At 54.3% G+C, this 14,237-nt stretch overlaps 2 protein-coding genes across 4 annotated transcripts; one reads left to right on the forward strand and one right to left on the reverse strand.

The window, feature by feature from the left end:
• Positions 1 to 648: 648 nt before the first annotated feature.
• Positions 649 to 2,751, forward strand: FBXL15 (F-box and leucine rich repeat protein 15). The gene is made up of 4 exons (XM_019459263.2): positions 649 to 756; positions 929 to 1,082; positions 1,403 to 1,908; positions 2,420 to 2,751. Exons 1-4 carry the CDS (start codon positions 704 to 706, stop codon positions 2,607 to 2,609), a joined length of 903 nt encoding a protein of 300 aa, XP_019314808.1. The 5' UTR covers positions 649 to 703; the 3' UTR covers positions 2,610 to 2,751.
• Positions 2,752 to 2,871: 120 nt separating this feature from the next.
• CUEDC2 (CUE domain containing 2) lies at positions 2,872 to 10,579 on the reverse strand. Of its 3 annotated transcripts, none has more exons than XM_019459257.2 (9): positions 10,448 to 10,579; positions 4,772 to 4,858; positions 4,273 to 4,416; positions 4,118 to 4,179; positions 3,903 to 4,033; positions 3,635 to 3,817; positions 3,434 to 3,495; positions 3,292 to 3,352; positions 2,872 to 3,206 (listed from the first exon to the last, which is right to left on the reverse strand). In XM_019459257.2, exons 2-9 carry the CDS (start codon positions 4,843 to 4,845, stop codon positions 3,060 to 3,062), a joined length of 864 nt encoding a protein of 287 aa, XP_019314802.1. In that variant the 5' UTR covers positions 4,846 to 4,858; positions 10,448 to 10,579; the 3' UTR covers positions 2,872 to 3,059. The 3 variants fall into 3 exon arrangements, with proteins under 3 accessions (XP_019314802.1, XP_019314804.1, XP_019314803.1); XM_019459259.2 differs by having other exon boundaries at positions 4,772 to 4,855; positions 10,448 to 10,574; XM_019459258.2 differs by having other exon boundaries at positions 10,387 to 10,568.
• Positions 10,580 to 14,237: the final 3,658 nt, after the last annotated feature.

Here is a 14,237-nt window from a genome sequence, read left to right on the forward strand (position 1 = left end):
AGCACTCATTGTTCTCAGGACTCTAGACCTGGGGAAAAGAAAGGGACCCAGCTGGGAAGATAGTCCTTTTTAGCGCCCTCTACGCCCCTCCCCTCAAGATGCAAACCTTTTCCAAATCTTCTGGGAGTGGAAGGGGCTGGACAGCCCTGTACTTGACAACTAACCAGGAATGAGGGTTTGGGCAATTTTGCTTGATGAAGGAAGAAAAATTCTAGCTTCGCCCATTCAATTCATTCAACAAATTACTGGGCACCTACTACACACGAGACAGTAAAAGCCTGGATAGTTTCTCCCCATTTTTCAAAGTCGCTAAGCGCGACCAGAGGGCAGAGAATAGGCCCAGAACCTTGGAGTCATGGCTCCGCCCCTTCTGCGTTTGGCTTTGCCTGCTCCTCCCATCACCACTTCATTCAGCGGCGGCCACTGGCCCAAGACGAAAAAAGAGCCAGTCTCTGCTGCACCATCGCGTTCTCCAGCTTCAGGTCTCAAGCCCTGTAGCCGAGAAGGCGAGGTCTGATGTTACCCCACCGGTCGGCTCCGCCCTCAGTTTTGATATCCATCCGGAACGCTTTCAGATAGGATCCTCAGTGAGACCACACTCGATTGAATCGGTCTGTCTCTACAGCCCGAAGAGGCGGGTTCGCTGAGGCCGCTCCAAGGCCAAAGCGAGAGGACCTTAGTGCGCACGCGCAATAGGCCGCCGATGGAGCCACCGATGGAGCCGTCCGGAGGGGAGCAAGAGCCCGGAGCCGTCAGGTACCGAGCACCGGAGGGGCCGAGAGAGGGAAGAAGGACCTGGGGGAAGGGAGCTGAACTGGGCCGGGTTTGGGGGTCGCTCTTAGGAGCCGGGGCGCAGAAGCATAACAGAGGCGGACTCGCAGGTAACAGCGGCCCGGGAACGCCACCGCCAACGCCCCTTTACCCGCAGGCTCCTGGACCTGCCTTGGGAAGACGTGCTGCTCCCACACGTCCTGAGCCGGGTGCCGCTGCGCCAGCTGCTCCGGCTGCAGCGCGTCAGCCGGGCCTTCCGGGCGCTAGTGCAGCTGCACCTGGCTGGCCTGCGCCGCTTCGACGCCGCTCAGGTGAGCCAGGGGCCAGAGCCCCGCCCCCGTCCGGGTACCGCCCCCTCCCCGCCTCCAACCCAGCCCCCAGCCCAGCTGTCTACCCTTCCCGACCCCCTGCGCGTCCAGCAACTCCCGGGAAGCGACCCACCCTTCGGGAAGTACTCTCAAAGGGCGAGTACCGGGTATCAACTCAGAGGGCACGTGGGGTCTCTCCTGGGAGTCAGGGGGCAAACTCCGAAGGCAGGTTGCTGCCGGGAAATAACTCTAATGGGGCGGAGAGGCAGCGCCCGCCCCGCCCTCGGGACCAGCTGAAAGTCGAGGCGCCTCCCTGCCCGCAGGTGGGTCCGCAGATCCCGCGGGCCGCATTGGCCTGGCTGCTGCGGGACGCTGAGGGGCTGCAGGAGCTGGCCCTAGCACCGTGTCACGAATGGCTGTCGGATGAGGATCTGGTGCCGGTGCTGACGCGGAATCCGCAGCTGCGGAGCGTGGCTCTAGCCGGCTGCGGGCAACTGAGCCGCCGCGCGCTGGGGGCGCTGGCGGAGGGCTGCCCCCGCCTGCAGCGCCTTTCCCTTGCGCACTGTGACTGGGTAGACGGTCTGGCGCTGCGCGGCCTCGCCGACCGCTGTCCGGCCCTTGAGGAGCTGGACCTCACCGCCTGCCGTCAGCTCAAGGATGAGGCCATCGTATACCTGGCGCAGAGGCGCGGCGCAGGCCTTCGCAGCCTCTCGCTGGCAGTCAACGCCAATGTGGGGGATGCCGCCGTCCAGGAGTTGGCTCGGAACTGCCCGGAACTCGAGCACCTAGATCTAACCGGCTGCCTCCGCGTCGGAAGCGACGGCGTCAGGTGCCTGGGCCTTGGGTTGGTGGGATGGGAAGAGGGCAATCACTTTTTTAGCCTCTGGTTTAGGGACGGGGTGCAGCTGTCAAAAGGCAGAACTGTGGTTTCTGGGTTTTTCTGCTACCACGACACCCCCATTCAGACCAGGAAAGATCTCTAGGATTGCCGAGGCCAGAGAACCCATAGTTTAAAAAACTTTTTGGAACCAGTATTTACGCATGAGCGGATGTCACAGACAGTCGACTCTCAGGCTTCTTTTCAACAAGGGGAAAACCTTGAAATCCTGGGCGGAGCTGAGGAGCAGGTTCCCCCTTTAAGAGATAGGAGGAAGTCCCAAGTTCACTGGAGACATTGGTGTATGACCCCATCCAGACCCCCTCATAACCCCCCCCCCCCCATCCAGGTTTATGGAGGGAAAAAGTATGCTCTGAGTTTGAAGGAGGCAGGGGCTTCGCTGGCTCCCCCACCGTGGGCGCAACAGCTTCTGGCCCCTAGCCTCACCCAGCTCCTCCCCCAGGACCTTGGCCGAGTACTGCCCGGCGTTGCGCTCGCTGCGGGTGCGGCACTGCCACCATGTGGCCGAGCCCAGCCTGAGCCGCCTGCGGAAGCGCGGCGTGGACATCGACGTGGAGCCGCCGCTGCATCAGGCCCTGGTGCTCCTGCAGGACATGGCTGGTTTTGCACCCTTTGTCAACCTGCAGGTCTGACCTGCCTGCCGATGGGTCACAGCTGGACTGTGTGGCGGGGGCCTGACTATGAACTGTAGGGAAACTGGACTGTGGAGGCCTCTGGCTAGAGGCGGATGCCCTGCCCCACCCTGGAGCTTCAAATAAAGAGCTTTTTACCCCCTCTTGCCTGGCGCTGCTGCCGTGTTGGAGATAAGGAATGTGAAGTTGGGAGAGAAGGTCAGACAGACACAGTACCCCAGCACCCCAGCTGAGGCAGAAATGACCAGAATGCACTCACATCTTCCTGGGGCCACCTTTACTGTGCCCGTGGGCAGCTCCAAGAGGAGGTCAACATAGTGGGGCAAGGAAGTAGAGAGCAGGGTAGAGAAGGGGGACAGGAGTTAGGGCGGGCCCTGTGTGGGGATGTAGGGCTCCTGCATCCCTCTGGGATCTGAGCCAAGAAGGCTCCAGCAGAGTCTGGCGAATGCCTCAGTGGAAGCGGTACTTTCTGGCTGGCTTGAGGTTGATGTATGTGGCCTTCATCTCCTCGGCCTCAGGGTTCCGCACATCTTTGAATCGCTCCCCTTTGGTGCTTACTATCTGGTTGTCGATGTATCGGATCAGCTTCTTGGGGGCCTGGGAGGCAACTGGGGAGTGAGTAGCAGAAGCCAGGAGAGAGTCCCACCCACTTCACACCTCTAGCAGCCATAAACTCTCTTACCTCCCTGGGAGCCATGGGCCGGTGAATCTTCTGATCCTCTGCGCTATCCACCATCATGTACCTGCCAAAAACTGGCTGGGTGAAGCTCCTGCCACCCTGGGATGACCCTCTAAGGGCCTAGCCCAGCCCAGCCCAGACTCACTTCTGTAGGATGAAGGACTTCAGTTCATCCTTTTGGGGGCCTCTGAGGCGCCTGGGCAGGTCCTGCAGAGAAGGGAAGCTTCATCTAAACCCTAGGGCACCAGCAGAAGCAGGCAGGGATAGGCTAGGGGTGGGGGCTTAACACTAAGGTGGAATGTAGCTAAGGCTACTTGGGTCGAAGGGGGGGTCTAGGAGAGGATACCTGGTTGGGGCCATCCCAGGCTGGAGGCCCCTCTTCCTTCCCCTCTACCAGCATCTGCACAGCTTCTTCCAAGTCTCCCCGAGCTTTCGCCAGCACCCACTGGGCCTGCTCCACCGAGCACGTAGGGAACACCTCCAGGAGTACATCCACCCCTGGCAGCAGCTCCTCCTCGGCACTGGCTGCCTGTGGGCATAGATGTTGACCAGAGGCAGTACTTCCTTCTTTCCTGGCCCCTGATTCCCTCACCAGTCCCCTCTCCTACCAGTACCTCTTCCTGGGTGTCTCCAGCAGCAGTAGGAGAAGCCCTAGTTTCTTCTTTGAGCTTTTCAGGCCGCTGCAGGGGCTCTGGGGAGATGGGCATCTGACCTTGGACCTCAGAGCTCTGTGGCTGCAGGTTCTCTTAAAGAAGCAGAGCATCAGGTTTGCCGGGGCTTTGGGGGATGGGGGTTATGAATTTCCCAAGTGCCCAATCCCCAAGCTCACCTTTGTTCCTGGCACCGCTCAGCTGCCCTGAGAGCTTCTGCATCATGTCCCCTATTGTACCCCTGAAAAGATAGGAGGGTGGTAAGAGGACACCCCTGCCTACCTTCCACAATCAGCCAGCCCTCCACCCCTTCTTCACCCCAGCCAGATCCCACCTTGGAATGTGGGCAAAGCCAGGCACATAGGCCTCCATCATCTCAGTGAAGGCCTCCATATCGAAGTTCTCCTCTGATGGCCCTGAGGGGCCCAGGTCCTCCAGGACCCCAAGCACATACGAGAAGATGACCTCATCCAAGCCGCTGCAGGAAGGGGACAGGACAAGTCCCAGGTAGGACACGGGATACCTCCAGCACCCCCACCTAGCCTGAGACTCGAGCCCTCGGCTTCCCTGGGTCTATGAGCCAGACTTCAAGTCTTGAAGCCAGAAAGTATCCCATCCTCCTACAGAGCTTTGGTTTTCCACCTGTCCAACAAGGTGCCAGGGACAGGTTAAGATGTAAGGCCATACCAGCAAATCATAATCAGCCCTCCCCCACCTCAGGAATAGAGCTGAGTGCTTGCCATCCCAGTCTTTCCGTTGGCTGGGGCCCGGAGTACTGCCCAGCAGCTCCAACCCAGACCCCAGCATGATCCTCCCAGGAAAGCTGCTTCTACCTGAGATCAGCCTCGGGGAGGTGCGTCTGGACAAAGGCAAGGAGGGCTGCACTGACAATCCTCTCCAGCTCCATGTTCTCTCCTCTTCTGAAGGGACAGAAGATGTAGGTTTGTCAGGGCCTCTTCTGCCTGCTCCTACCCACTAGGCCCAGGGGCGGCCAGCTCCTCCCTCCTGCCCTGCTGTGGAAACCATTTGTTACTGTTGTCCATAACTCCCAGCTCACCAGCCCTCCCCCGCTCTCTCAAGCAGAGCCACAACCCCCTCCCTGCCCATCTCTCTACCTCCTTCAGCCTGAGACAGGACAGGGCACTGCCGTAGGAGAAGGCCTCCCAAGCGGTTTCCCTCACCCTTCCCCCAACCTCTCCCCATCTCGCCACCCCATTCCCCAGCAGCAGGCCCAGACCCTCAGGCAAGAAGCCAAGGTCTTGGGGTCACATGCCTCCTGGCTGAGGAATCCCATCATTGAGGGGGCCACTTGGCCCTCAAGTCTAACCACAAGGGGCCCATTGTCCAGCCCCCCAAAGAGCAGGCCCCAGGACCAAGCACAGCCTTCCCCCACCCAGAATGGCCCACCCACCCTCCGCACAAAGGGGCTTTTCTGGCTACAAGGCTCTGATAGAAGGGGAAGTCTTTGAGGAATTCTCTCTTCCTGCACAAAAGGCTATCTACAAAGGCCCTTCCATTTTCCTTCCCAAAGCCTGTAAAACCCTACAAGGTCTGGCCTTTGCCTGCCTCTCCAACCTCACCACTCACTCCACTCCTGCCCCACCAGCCTCCTTGCTAGTCCTCAAATTTGTCCAGTTTCTTCCTACCTGTCTCCTTCATATACCCACCCCCTCACCTCCTCTGGAGCTCTGGTCAAATGTTGCCCTCTGAGACAGACCTTCCCTGACTAACCTACCAAAAATAGGTATTCCTCATACCCCCTAATCCCTCACCCTGCTTTATTTTCTATATGGCATTTACTACAGCTTAATGTTGTTTTATGTTTGCCTATTGTCTGACCTCCCTGATATAATGTAATAAGCTCCAAGGTACAGGGGGACTTCGTCTTATTCACTGATGTAACCCCAGCACTTAGTAGATGCTCCATAAACACTGACTGGCTGAGTTCATTTCCACCTACATGATTTTGACTCCCCAAAGTCCATATGTAGGAGTCAGGAACACATAGATGGTAATGAATGGCTCCAGAGCCACAGGTCCAACTGTCAGCTCATCATCCCATTCTGAAGTCTCAGAGATACCTCACATTCCATCTACCCCACACTCAACAATATTTTCAATTAGTGTACATCCCCCTCCTACTTCATTGGCTGACCCAACCATTCACTCACTCAGCTGCCAAACCTGAAACTTGGAAATTACCCTTGCTTTCACCCTCTCTCAACTCTACCTGCTGTACTCGGCTGATCACCAATCCTGTCGATTCTATTCCCTTACTAGTGTCCTTTCTATCCATTCTCCCCAGTTCATCTGGCTTCTGCTACAACGTCTCTACAAAAATTTCTCAGTCTAAGGTCATGAGTTACTTTTTCAGTTTGGGTCTATTCAGGTTGAACCCTATAAGCTTGCCAGTATGCTTGTTTTTGGTCAACAGAAAGAAGGAAAGGAAAGGAAGGAAAGAAGGAAAGGCAATTTCTTATGGCTTCACCTAATACTTGCCCTTTCAAGCAGTGTCACTGTTAGTTTCTGAGGCATCACACTCTCCTGCTTCTCTTCTACCTCTCTGGCCATTTCGTCCCAGGCTCCCTCCTCTGTCCCCCTCTCTTCTACTGGCAGGAAAGCTCAGGCTCAAAGCTGCTCCTCGTCCCTCCTCACTCTGCACCCTCTCCTTCTGGAAGACCTTGTCTGGGCCACATGTTTATGAACCAACTCTATGTCACAATCCTCAAATGCCAATCCTTTAGTCTAGGTCCCCCCTCTGAGCTACATATTTGCATATCTACTTCTCTGACACTTCCGTGTGAGTGACTTCACCTGTTCCAAACTGACGTCCTCCCAAGTCCTTTGCTCCTCCAAGACTGTCATCAGTAAATACATGTCCATGTACCTACCCAGCCACTCCTGCCACAAGTCTGGGAATTGTCCTTGGTACCATCCTACCCCTTGCCTTCCCACATCCAGGCACCAAGGCCTGACTGTCACCTTAACACGTGTGCTTCTCTCCATCCCTCCTCCCTTTCTGCTCCACCTTTTGTCTTCACTGCCAGAGCTTCCTAACCCTTCCCCCACTACTGTCTTTTCCTCAAGAACCTATTCTTTTTTTTTTTTAAGTTTATTCATTTTAAAGAGAGAGAGAGAGAGAGAGAGTAAGCATATGCAAGGGGGGAAGAGGCAGAAAGAGAGGGAGAGAGAGAATTCCAAGCAGGCTCTGTGCTGTTAGCACAGCACCCAACACAGGGCTCTATCTCATGAATTGTGAAATCATGACCTGAGCCAAAGTCAAGAGTCAAATGCTTAACCGACTAAGCCACCCAAGAGCCCCCCCACCAAGAACTTATTCTCTCTGTCTTTTTTTTTTTTTTTTTTTGAGAGAGAGAAAGTGTGTGAGTGAGGGACAGAGAGAGAGAGAGAGAGAGAGAATCCCATGAGGGGCAGAGAGAGGGAAAGAGAGAAGCGGGGCTCACCCAAAGCAGGGCTTGAATTCACAAACTGTGAGATCATGACCTGAGCTAAAGTCAGATGCTGAACTGACTGAGCCACCCAGGCGCCTCCAAGAACCTATTCTTTACAAAGATCACAATTGTGTGATCTGTTTTTTAAAAAAAAAAAAAAAATCATGTTTTTCCTGCTTAATATCTCTCAGTGACTTCCCAATGCCCTTTTATTTATTTATTTATTTATTTATTTATTTATTTATTTATTTATTTTGGGGAGAGAGAGACAGCACAAGCAGGGGAGAGGCAGAGAGAGGAGAGAAAGAGAATCTCAAGCAGGCTCCACCCCATCAGTGCAGAGCCCAATGCTAGGCTTGAAGTTTAACCAATGGATCCCTAACCAGCTGAGCCACCCAGGTGCTCCACCCCCCCACCTCCCTTCTGATTAGCCCAGATTCTTTTTTGTGGCCTTTAGTTCAGGACCTTACCCCTGCCTACAGTCTCTCTAGCCTCATCATGCACTACACCCTCCCCGGATCACTCCCATCCACCTTGGCTTTCTTTCAGTTTGCCAACATTCAAGCTCTTTCACGGCAAGAGCCTTTCCACAAACTGTTTCCTCTGCCTGGGCAACCTTCCACCTCTACCCTTTCACTTGTCCAACACCTTCTCACCTATTGGGTCTCAGTTTAAAAATTCCTGCCTCAAGGGATGCTGCCCCTGACTCTGTAGAACTGCTTTGGTCCCTCCATCATACACCCTCACCGCAGACTACACTTTTCCTTATTTAGCAGGACTTTTCATAGGTATAATTAAATCATCCTCTGGGCAATGTTTAATGTTTCTTCCAGTCATTTCATGAGGGCAGGGACTCCACTCCTGGCTTATTAATCAGTGTACAGTGAGTATCCCATGAAGTAGGACACTCAAACAGTCACTCCCCGCTTTACAGACAAAGGAACTAAAGCTCATTGAGTTTAATGATTGGCCCAACATCACTTGGCTGAACTGTGGTACTTAAGATTTAAATCCAGGTCACCTAGCTGAGTGTATATTCCAGGGAACGAGAGGATATCAAGACTTCCAAGTGGGTTGAGACAGAGCTTCGATCTGTGATCACAGTTCCCGGGTCCCCTGAGTAGTAACACAGTGTTGCAGTGACAGCACGGGGCTCACTTTGGATAGCAGAACTGACAAGCTCTAGCCTACCAAGAGGAATGTCGACCCTTGCTCCAGACCCTACCATGGGCCCTGGGGAGGAGCAGAACTGCTCACACCAGGCGTACCAGATCCCATTATGCAGTTCCCCCAAGGGGTCAGCCCCCTACAGAGACCTATATCCACCCCGAGTTACATCAAATCCTGGCTGCTGTCAGTTGTTTGGCAATCTCTGCTGGGACAAAGGGTGCTGCAAGAAAGTCTAGTTTCTAGGGAAAAAGGGATCTGTCTGATGACTTCAGGTTTCTAATCAAGGTCTGAGGGCCAGGGAGTTGTTACTGGGAAACTCCTCACTGTGTCCCAAAGAAAGTCTTCCTCACCTAAGCTTTTGCTCTGGTTTATCTCCTAAGGCAACACCTCCCTTCTCCTCTTCCAGGGCTGCCCAAACTTTACCCAGCATTCAAAGCTTGCCACTTCTTTCTTTCACCCTTCTCCATCCCCCTAGCCTTCCTTAGCATTGTTTTCCTGCCCAGGAGTTTCTCCTAGTATTTGTCCTCCACAGTCTCTGAGTTGGGAAAGCTGCAGCCTAAGCAGCCAGGCTTCTCCCAGGTAAGAACATGATTTCCATGGGACTTTTCAAATTCTAGATATAGTCCGCAGAACTCCATTATTTCCTGGGGTCTTTAAATCAGGGCTCACTGGATTATTAGCATCCATGAAATGCGATCATCATCTTGTCATGAGTCCTGTTTAAATACCTCTGATGATGGTAATAGTTAGCAATTCCTGAATGCTTACACTGTGCCAAGGGTTGCTGTATGCACTTTACATGTGTTAACTTACCTAATTTTCACAATGACCCTAAAATACAGATACTAATAGTATTATACTATCCCATTTTACCCTCAAGGAAATGGAGACACTGAAAGGTTAAGTAACTTGTCCAAGGTCACACAGTAAGTTAATGGCACATTTGCACCCAAGGACTCTGGCTCCGGAACCCTCACTATTAACGCTACGCTATACCACCTCTCATGAAGTAAATGATGTGGCCCCAGCCCATGTTCTGATCCTCCTGTCCTGCCTAGCTTGCCCTCTTGCCTCCCTCAGAATCTTTGCTCACACCGTTCTCCCCACTCAGAATGCCTTTTCCTCTTACTCTCATTCTGCAGGACTCACTTCCTCTCTGTAGCCAACCCTGACTGTCCCATCCTCCCTGTCCCTGGCTGGCGTGAGAGTGGCCCCAGGACCAGGCATAAGCCTGGACTCTCCAGATGCTCCATACAGACCTTCTGGACCACTTCAAGTGAGACTGGGAGAAGGAGCACTATGCTGTTCCCTTGGGGTGGGGAGGTGCTCAAGGTGGAGGGAGAGCAGAAGGCCATGTGGGAGGAGTCCTGGGAACCAGTGTGGGCCCTCAGAGGGTCCAGCATGGAGGTCTTCAAAAGCCCAGCTCCTGAGGCCCTAGTCCCATAATGCAGGTTCCAGAGGACATCATTGTCCTCTGACCCCCAAGTCAAGTCTTAGAGGCGCCAAGGACACTGAGGGCTACAAGGGATTCGGGTATCCAAAGTCAGACGGGCGCACAAACGGGGATAGTGGGGTGCACAGGAAGTGGAACCGCGATGACGGCCCACCCCTGAAGCAGGAGCTCCCTAAACAAGCTAGCGGGATACCCCTAAGGGTACGGAATAGTGGGCCCGAGGGCACCGGAATGAGGTTGCAGCCCTGGGGACACAAGACTAGGGAGGCCTGAGTAAACTGGGATGTGCCTTGATACAGGCCTTGGCGAGAATCAGAGATGGGGGGCTGACGGGCCCCAGGGAGTACCGTGGGGGGACACACAAGACGGGTACCCTGGGTCAGCGTTCTCCGCGACTCTCCTAGCCCTGGGCCGGGGGCCGGAGGGGAAATCACCTGCTCCGTCGGGCGCCGCCGGCGACTTGTCCCGCGCGGTACAGCTCTCATCCCCCAGCCCCACCAACGAGATCAAAGGCGGGGCCCAGAGCGGTTCCCTTCCAGAAGCGCCGCGGTAGCCATTTTTGAGAAGGGCAATTGCCCGTAACTGGGCGGGGCTTCTGCTCCCGTTTTCATTTGTTTTAGGGTTTTGGACAGGCTCCCGCGGCGGCCATTTTTGTTGCGGGTTGGGAGAAATTAGGCGTGGAGGTCCCGCCAGTGGGTGGAGTCTCAGTGGCTGACGGTATCCCCGCCCAGTTCCTTGTCAGCGCCAAACACCTAGAACCTTTAGACCCCACCCAGTTGTCTTCTCGTCCACTTTCCTTTCCCCAAATTCTGTCCCCTCAAATCCTATAGCTTTTTCTCTCCCCTTATCCCTACCGTTCTTCCACAGGCCTGGCTCCCTGACTGGATCTGGTGGCCCCTTTTACACCCAGACCTGGTGTTCTTCCTAAATCCCAGTGTTTCTCCCCCTTTAGGTCCAGTCTAGGTTCAAGCCCCGTCATGCAATCAACTCTTAGGTGATTACTTCCCCACCATATCTGTCCCCTTTGCGTTCCCTTAACAGCGATGTATTCCCCCAAATTAGGGTGGGTTGCAGGGTCTGGGTCTTGGGACCATGAAGCCTGGTTTGGATGGGGGCAGCAGGGAGCAGGTGCTCTGGGTGAGGATGACCTGAGCTCAGATCCAGGACAGCCTAAAGGCCATGCCTACTTCCAGGACCTTCATGACTATGTTGACAGGACTTTTCATTTAGGACAGGACACATGAACTCCAGGACCCAGCAAGGCCTCGCCTTCTTCTTTCTGTTCCTGCTGCCTCAGCTTCCTGGTGCTATCCTGTGGGGAAGCCCGCAGCCATCCCTTCCCAGGAATCCCGCAATGGGTCATGAAGGAAAGAGCTCCCTTCAAGGGTGAGCTAGTTCATCCCCAATCAACAGGGATGAGCCCCTTCTGCTAGTTCCCTCATAAGTTGCGGGGTACTCAGAGACTGTCACTGCCCTCAGGAGCTCATAGTCCAAGGTAGACAGTCCTATCCACTCTTCTCCCCCAAGGGAGAAGGACTAAGGATCGAAGCGTTCAGTTCTGTCCCTCGCTGTAGGCTCCCACCTCCCCCCACCAGGATCCTCTGGCCTCAAAAAGCCAGACAATCACTGCTGGGAAGACAGAGCAGCAAAGGGGAGGGAGGAAGGAGCACATTTGGCGTCTGCTTCTCCCATAAAAACACTGCCGCTGCCAGCCTGGCGCTGCTAGGGTTAATGAGGGGTGGGGTGACAGCCGGTTTGAACTTGAGCTAGGCTAGCCCCTGGGAAGGGGTGAAGGTTAGCTTCATCAGCTTCAGGCCTCTGCCAGCCAGCCCTTTAAAGATTTGGCCATCCCTCCCTTCCCCCAGCCCCCCCCTCCCCCCCCCCCCCCCCCCAGGCATTGCACAATGCAGATGACTCTTCTCTCCCTACCACCCCCATTACGGGAACTTTAACGTTTCCTTAGTAGAGCTGTGCCTAGTTCTAGCCCAAGATCCCTGCAGCCATCCCATTGCCTTTCGTCCCCCTCCCCTCGGGCGTGTTTCTTGGATGGCAGTTGGATGTAGCTAGATATCAGAAAGAACTTCCTGAGCTTTGGGAGAAGGATGATGGGAAAGACCTCTTAGGGGGAGCCCCTTGATTACTAGCTCCTATTCTGAAGCGTCCTGACTCTGTGCAGCAGGGGTTTGGTTCTGGGGTCAGAGGATAGAGGATGGGCTGAGGAGAGGGACCACTACAGACACAACACACACGAACTGTAAAATAGGGGCTCTGGGGAACATGTGTCCTGCTTGGCATTCCATAGCTGGCTGGACCTTAAGCCCCTCATTTTTTTGTCCCCTCAGGTCTTAGTCTCTCCATCCCCAAGATAGGAACAGACTTCCACCTGCCCTTTGGGTGCTGCCGGAAGCCACATAAGGTGAAAGAAGGTGACATGATGACTCCTCTCTTCCCATTCCCTCAAGTGAATTTTGCAGCTGGTGTTTGGAGACCTAGGTCCCCTCAGCTGAAGGGAAAAGTTAGAAGCCTATGCTGAAGCTTCCCCTAGAACATCAATTCCCCATCATCCAACCTCAGAATGAGGAATTGGGCTTGAATTAGGCATGAAGGGCAGATTTCCTAGACATTCAGAGCAGAGATAAAAGCCCAGCTGGCTGGTCTCAAGGGGTAGGAGGGACAAAGTCAGAGACTGAGGTGAGGAAGGGGACACTTCAAAAGGATGGGGGGGAAAAGGGGGTCCCCGCTCTTGCTGGAGGTCAGAAAGGGTTCTCTGGGCAAGGTGCCCAGCCCTCCCACACCTTCCTCCTTTCTCAGAAGAGCCAGGATGGGGCGGGGGTGGGAGTTGGCTAGGGCAGGGAGGGGGCCCTATTTAAGGAGCATTCTCTAAGAGCATCACTGCAGATCCAGCCCCAGGAACAGGAGAGGAAGCTTCATTGGTAAGTGTGGGCCCTGACTCACAACACAAGCAGGGTGGGGGTAGGGTGGCTCCTGAGCTTGCATGCTTGACTTTCCCTCTCTAGGGATAGGCTACAGCTCTGCCTGGTGAGTGGGAATAGCACCTAGCCTTCTGTTTAACTCTCCAGAAATAAGAGTGTGTTTCAGGGAAAGGTTTCTTTTCCACTCCCCTATCTATGCCAGGTATCTCAGATCTTCATTTGTGGTGGGGAAATTTTCAGGGAGCTGGAACTTCTGGGCTCCTATCTTCAGGATCCATGTTTTAGGGGTACCCTTTGGCTCGGGAAGCCCCTCAGTCTCCAGAGAGATGTCCTTCTCAGTATATATATTCTGGGTCTTCCCGCAGCCCTGACTCCTCCTGGAGTACATCTCCACATCTGGTCCCGCCAGGAGCACATCTGGCAAGAAATGACTCCATAGTACTCATGGAATCCCTGCCATGGCCCTCAACCTCTCCTCTCCTCATATCCTGTAACAATCCTTTTGGAATTCAGAAAACGCTTGCCCCTTTCCCTGGCTGTGAGCCCTATTTTCAGCTCTAAGCTCAGGAGCTGAGCTTAGCTATTAGGAGCTATCCTCTCTAGGATAGGACCCAGGTTCTTCATCTGGCCCACCCTGGGAATGGGGAAAATACACAGAAGAGAGCACAGGAGGGCAGAATCAAGGCTGAGAGAACGTTGGCCACCTGGCTCTGAGAACTGAATTCCATAGGCTGTAAGCTCAAGCAAATGGCCTAGGGACTCAGTTCTGGTGCTCGGCTGTGCTATTACATCAATATAGAGGTCATGGAAGCTGCTGGCTGAGGCTCATGGAGTCCCAACCAGGTGCTCCTCCAGGCACTGGCCAGATCTTTTAATAACACCAACTTGGCCTATGCTTCTGCTCAAAGATCTCAATGGCTCTCCCAAACTCCTTACTTTGTCATTAAAGTCTTCCACAGTATGGCTTCCACTTAGCTTTCAAGCCCAAGATTCAATTGCTCCCTGGTCATAACCTGCCCTCTACTGAAACCCTGTTGCTCCCTGTTACTTATGCTGAACCCTCCTCAGTTCATCCTGAAACACCTCCTTCCCATCGTTACCTGTTAGGATCCTATAAATCCTTCGGACACAGGGTCTCTCTCAGAGAGACTTTCAAAGACATCCTTCAAAGTCTTCTCAAGATACCTCTTTCAAGAAGCCTCCCTCAACTTCCCAACAGTGCAGACGACCTCCTGCCAAGCCTCCACACACCTCTCCAGCGGGGCTCAATTCATGAGCCCATAGTGTCTAG

Source organism: Panthera pardus, unplaced genomic scaffold (assembly GCF_024362965.1).
Source record: "Panthera pardus isolate Hobbes unplaced genomic scaffold, ASM2436296v1 HiC_scaffold_22, whole genome shotgun sequence".
Classification (NCBI taxonomy): Eukaryota; Metazoa; Chordata; class Mammalia; order Carnivora; family Felidae; genus Panthera; species Panthera pardus.

Excerpts from the sequence above, each read along its gene's own strand:
- FBXL15 (XM_019459263.2), top strand. The coding sequence starts at position 704 with ATGGAGCCACCGATGGAGCCGTCCGGAGGGGAGCAAGAGCCCGGAGCC. Across the intron at positions 757-928 it reads CAAGAGCCCGGAGCCGTCAG|GCTCCTGGACCTGCCTTGGG; the intron begins GTACCGAGCACC and ends CTTTACCCGCAG. Across the intron at positions 1,909-2,419 it reads GTCGGAAGCGACGGCGTCAG|GACCTTGGCCGAGTACTGCC; the intron begins GTGCCTGGGCCT and ends CTCCTCCCCCAG.
- CUEDC2 (XM_019459257.2), bottom strand. The coding sequence starts at position 4,845 with ATGGAGCTGGAGAGGATTGTCAGTGCAGCCCTCCTTGCCTTTGTCCAG. Across the intron at positions 4,034-4,117 it reads GAGCGGTGCCAGGAACAAAG|AGAACCTGCAGCCACAGAGC; the intron begins GTGAGCTTGGGG and ends TGCTTCTTTAAG. Across the intron at positions 3,496-3,634 it reads CCTGGGATGGCCCCAACCAG|GACCTGCCCAGGCGCCTCAG; the intron begins GTATCCTCTCCT and ends CCTTCTCTGCAG.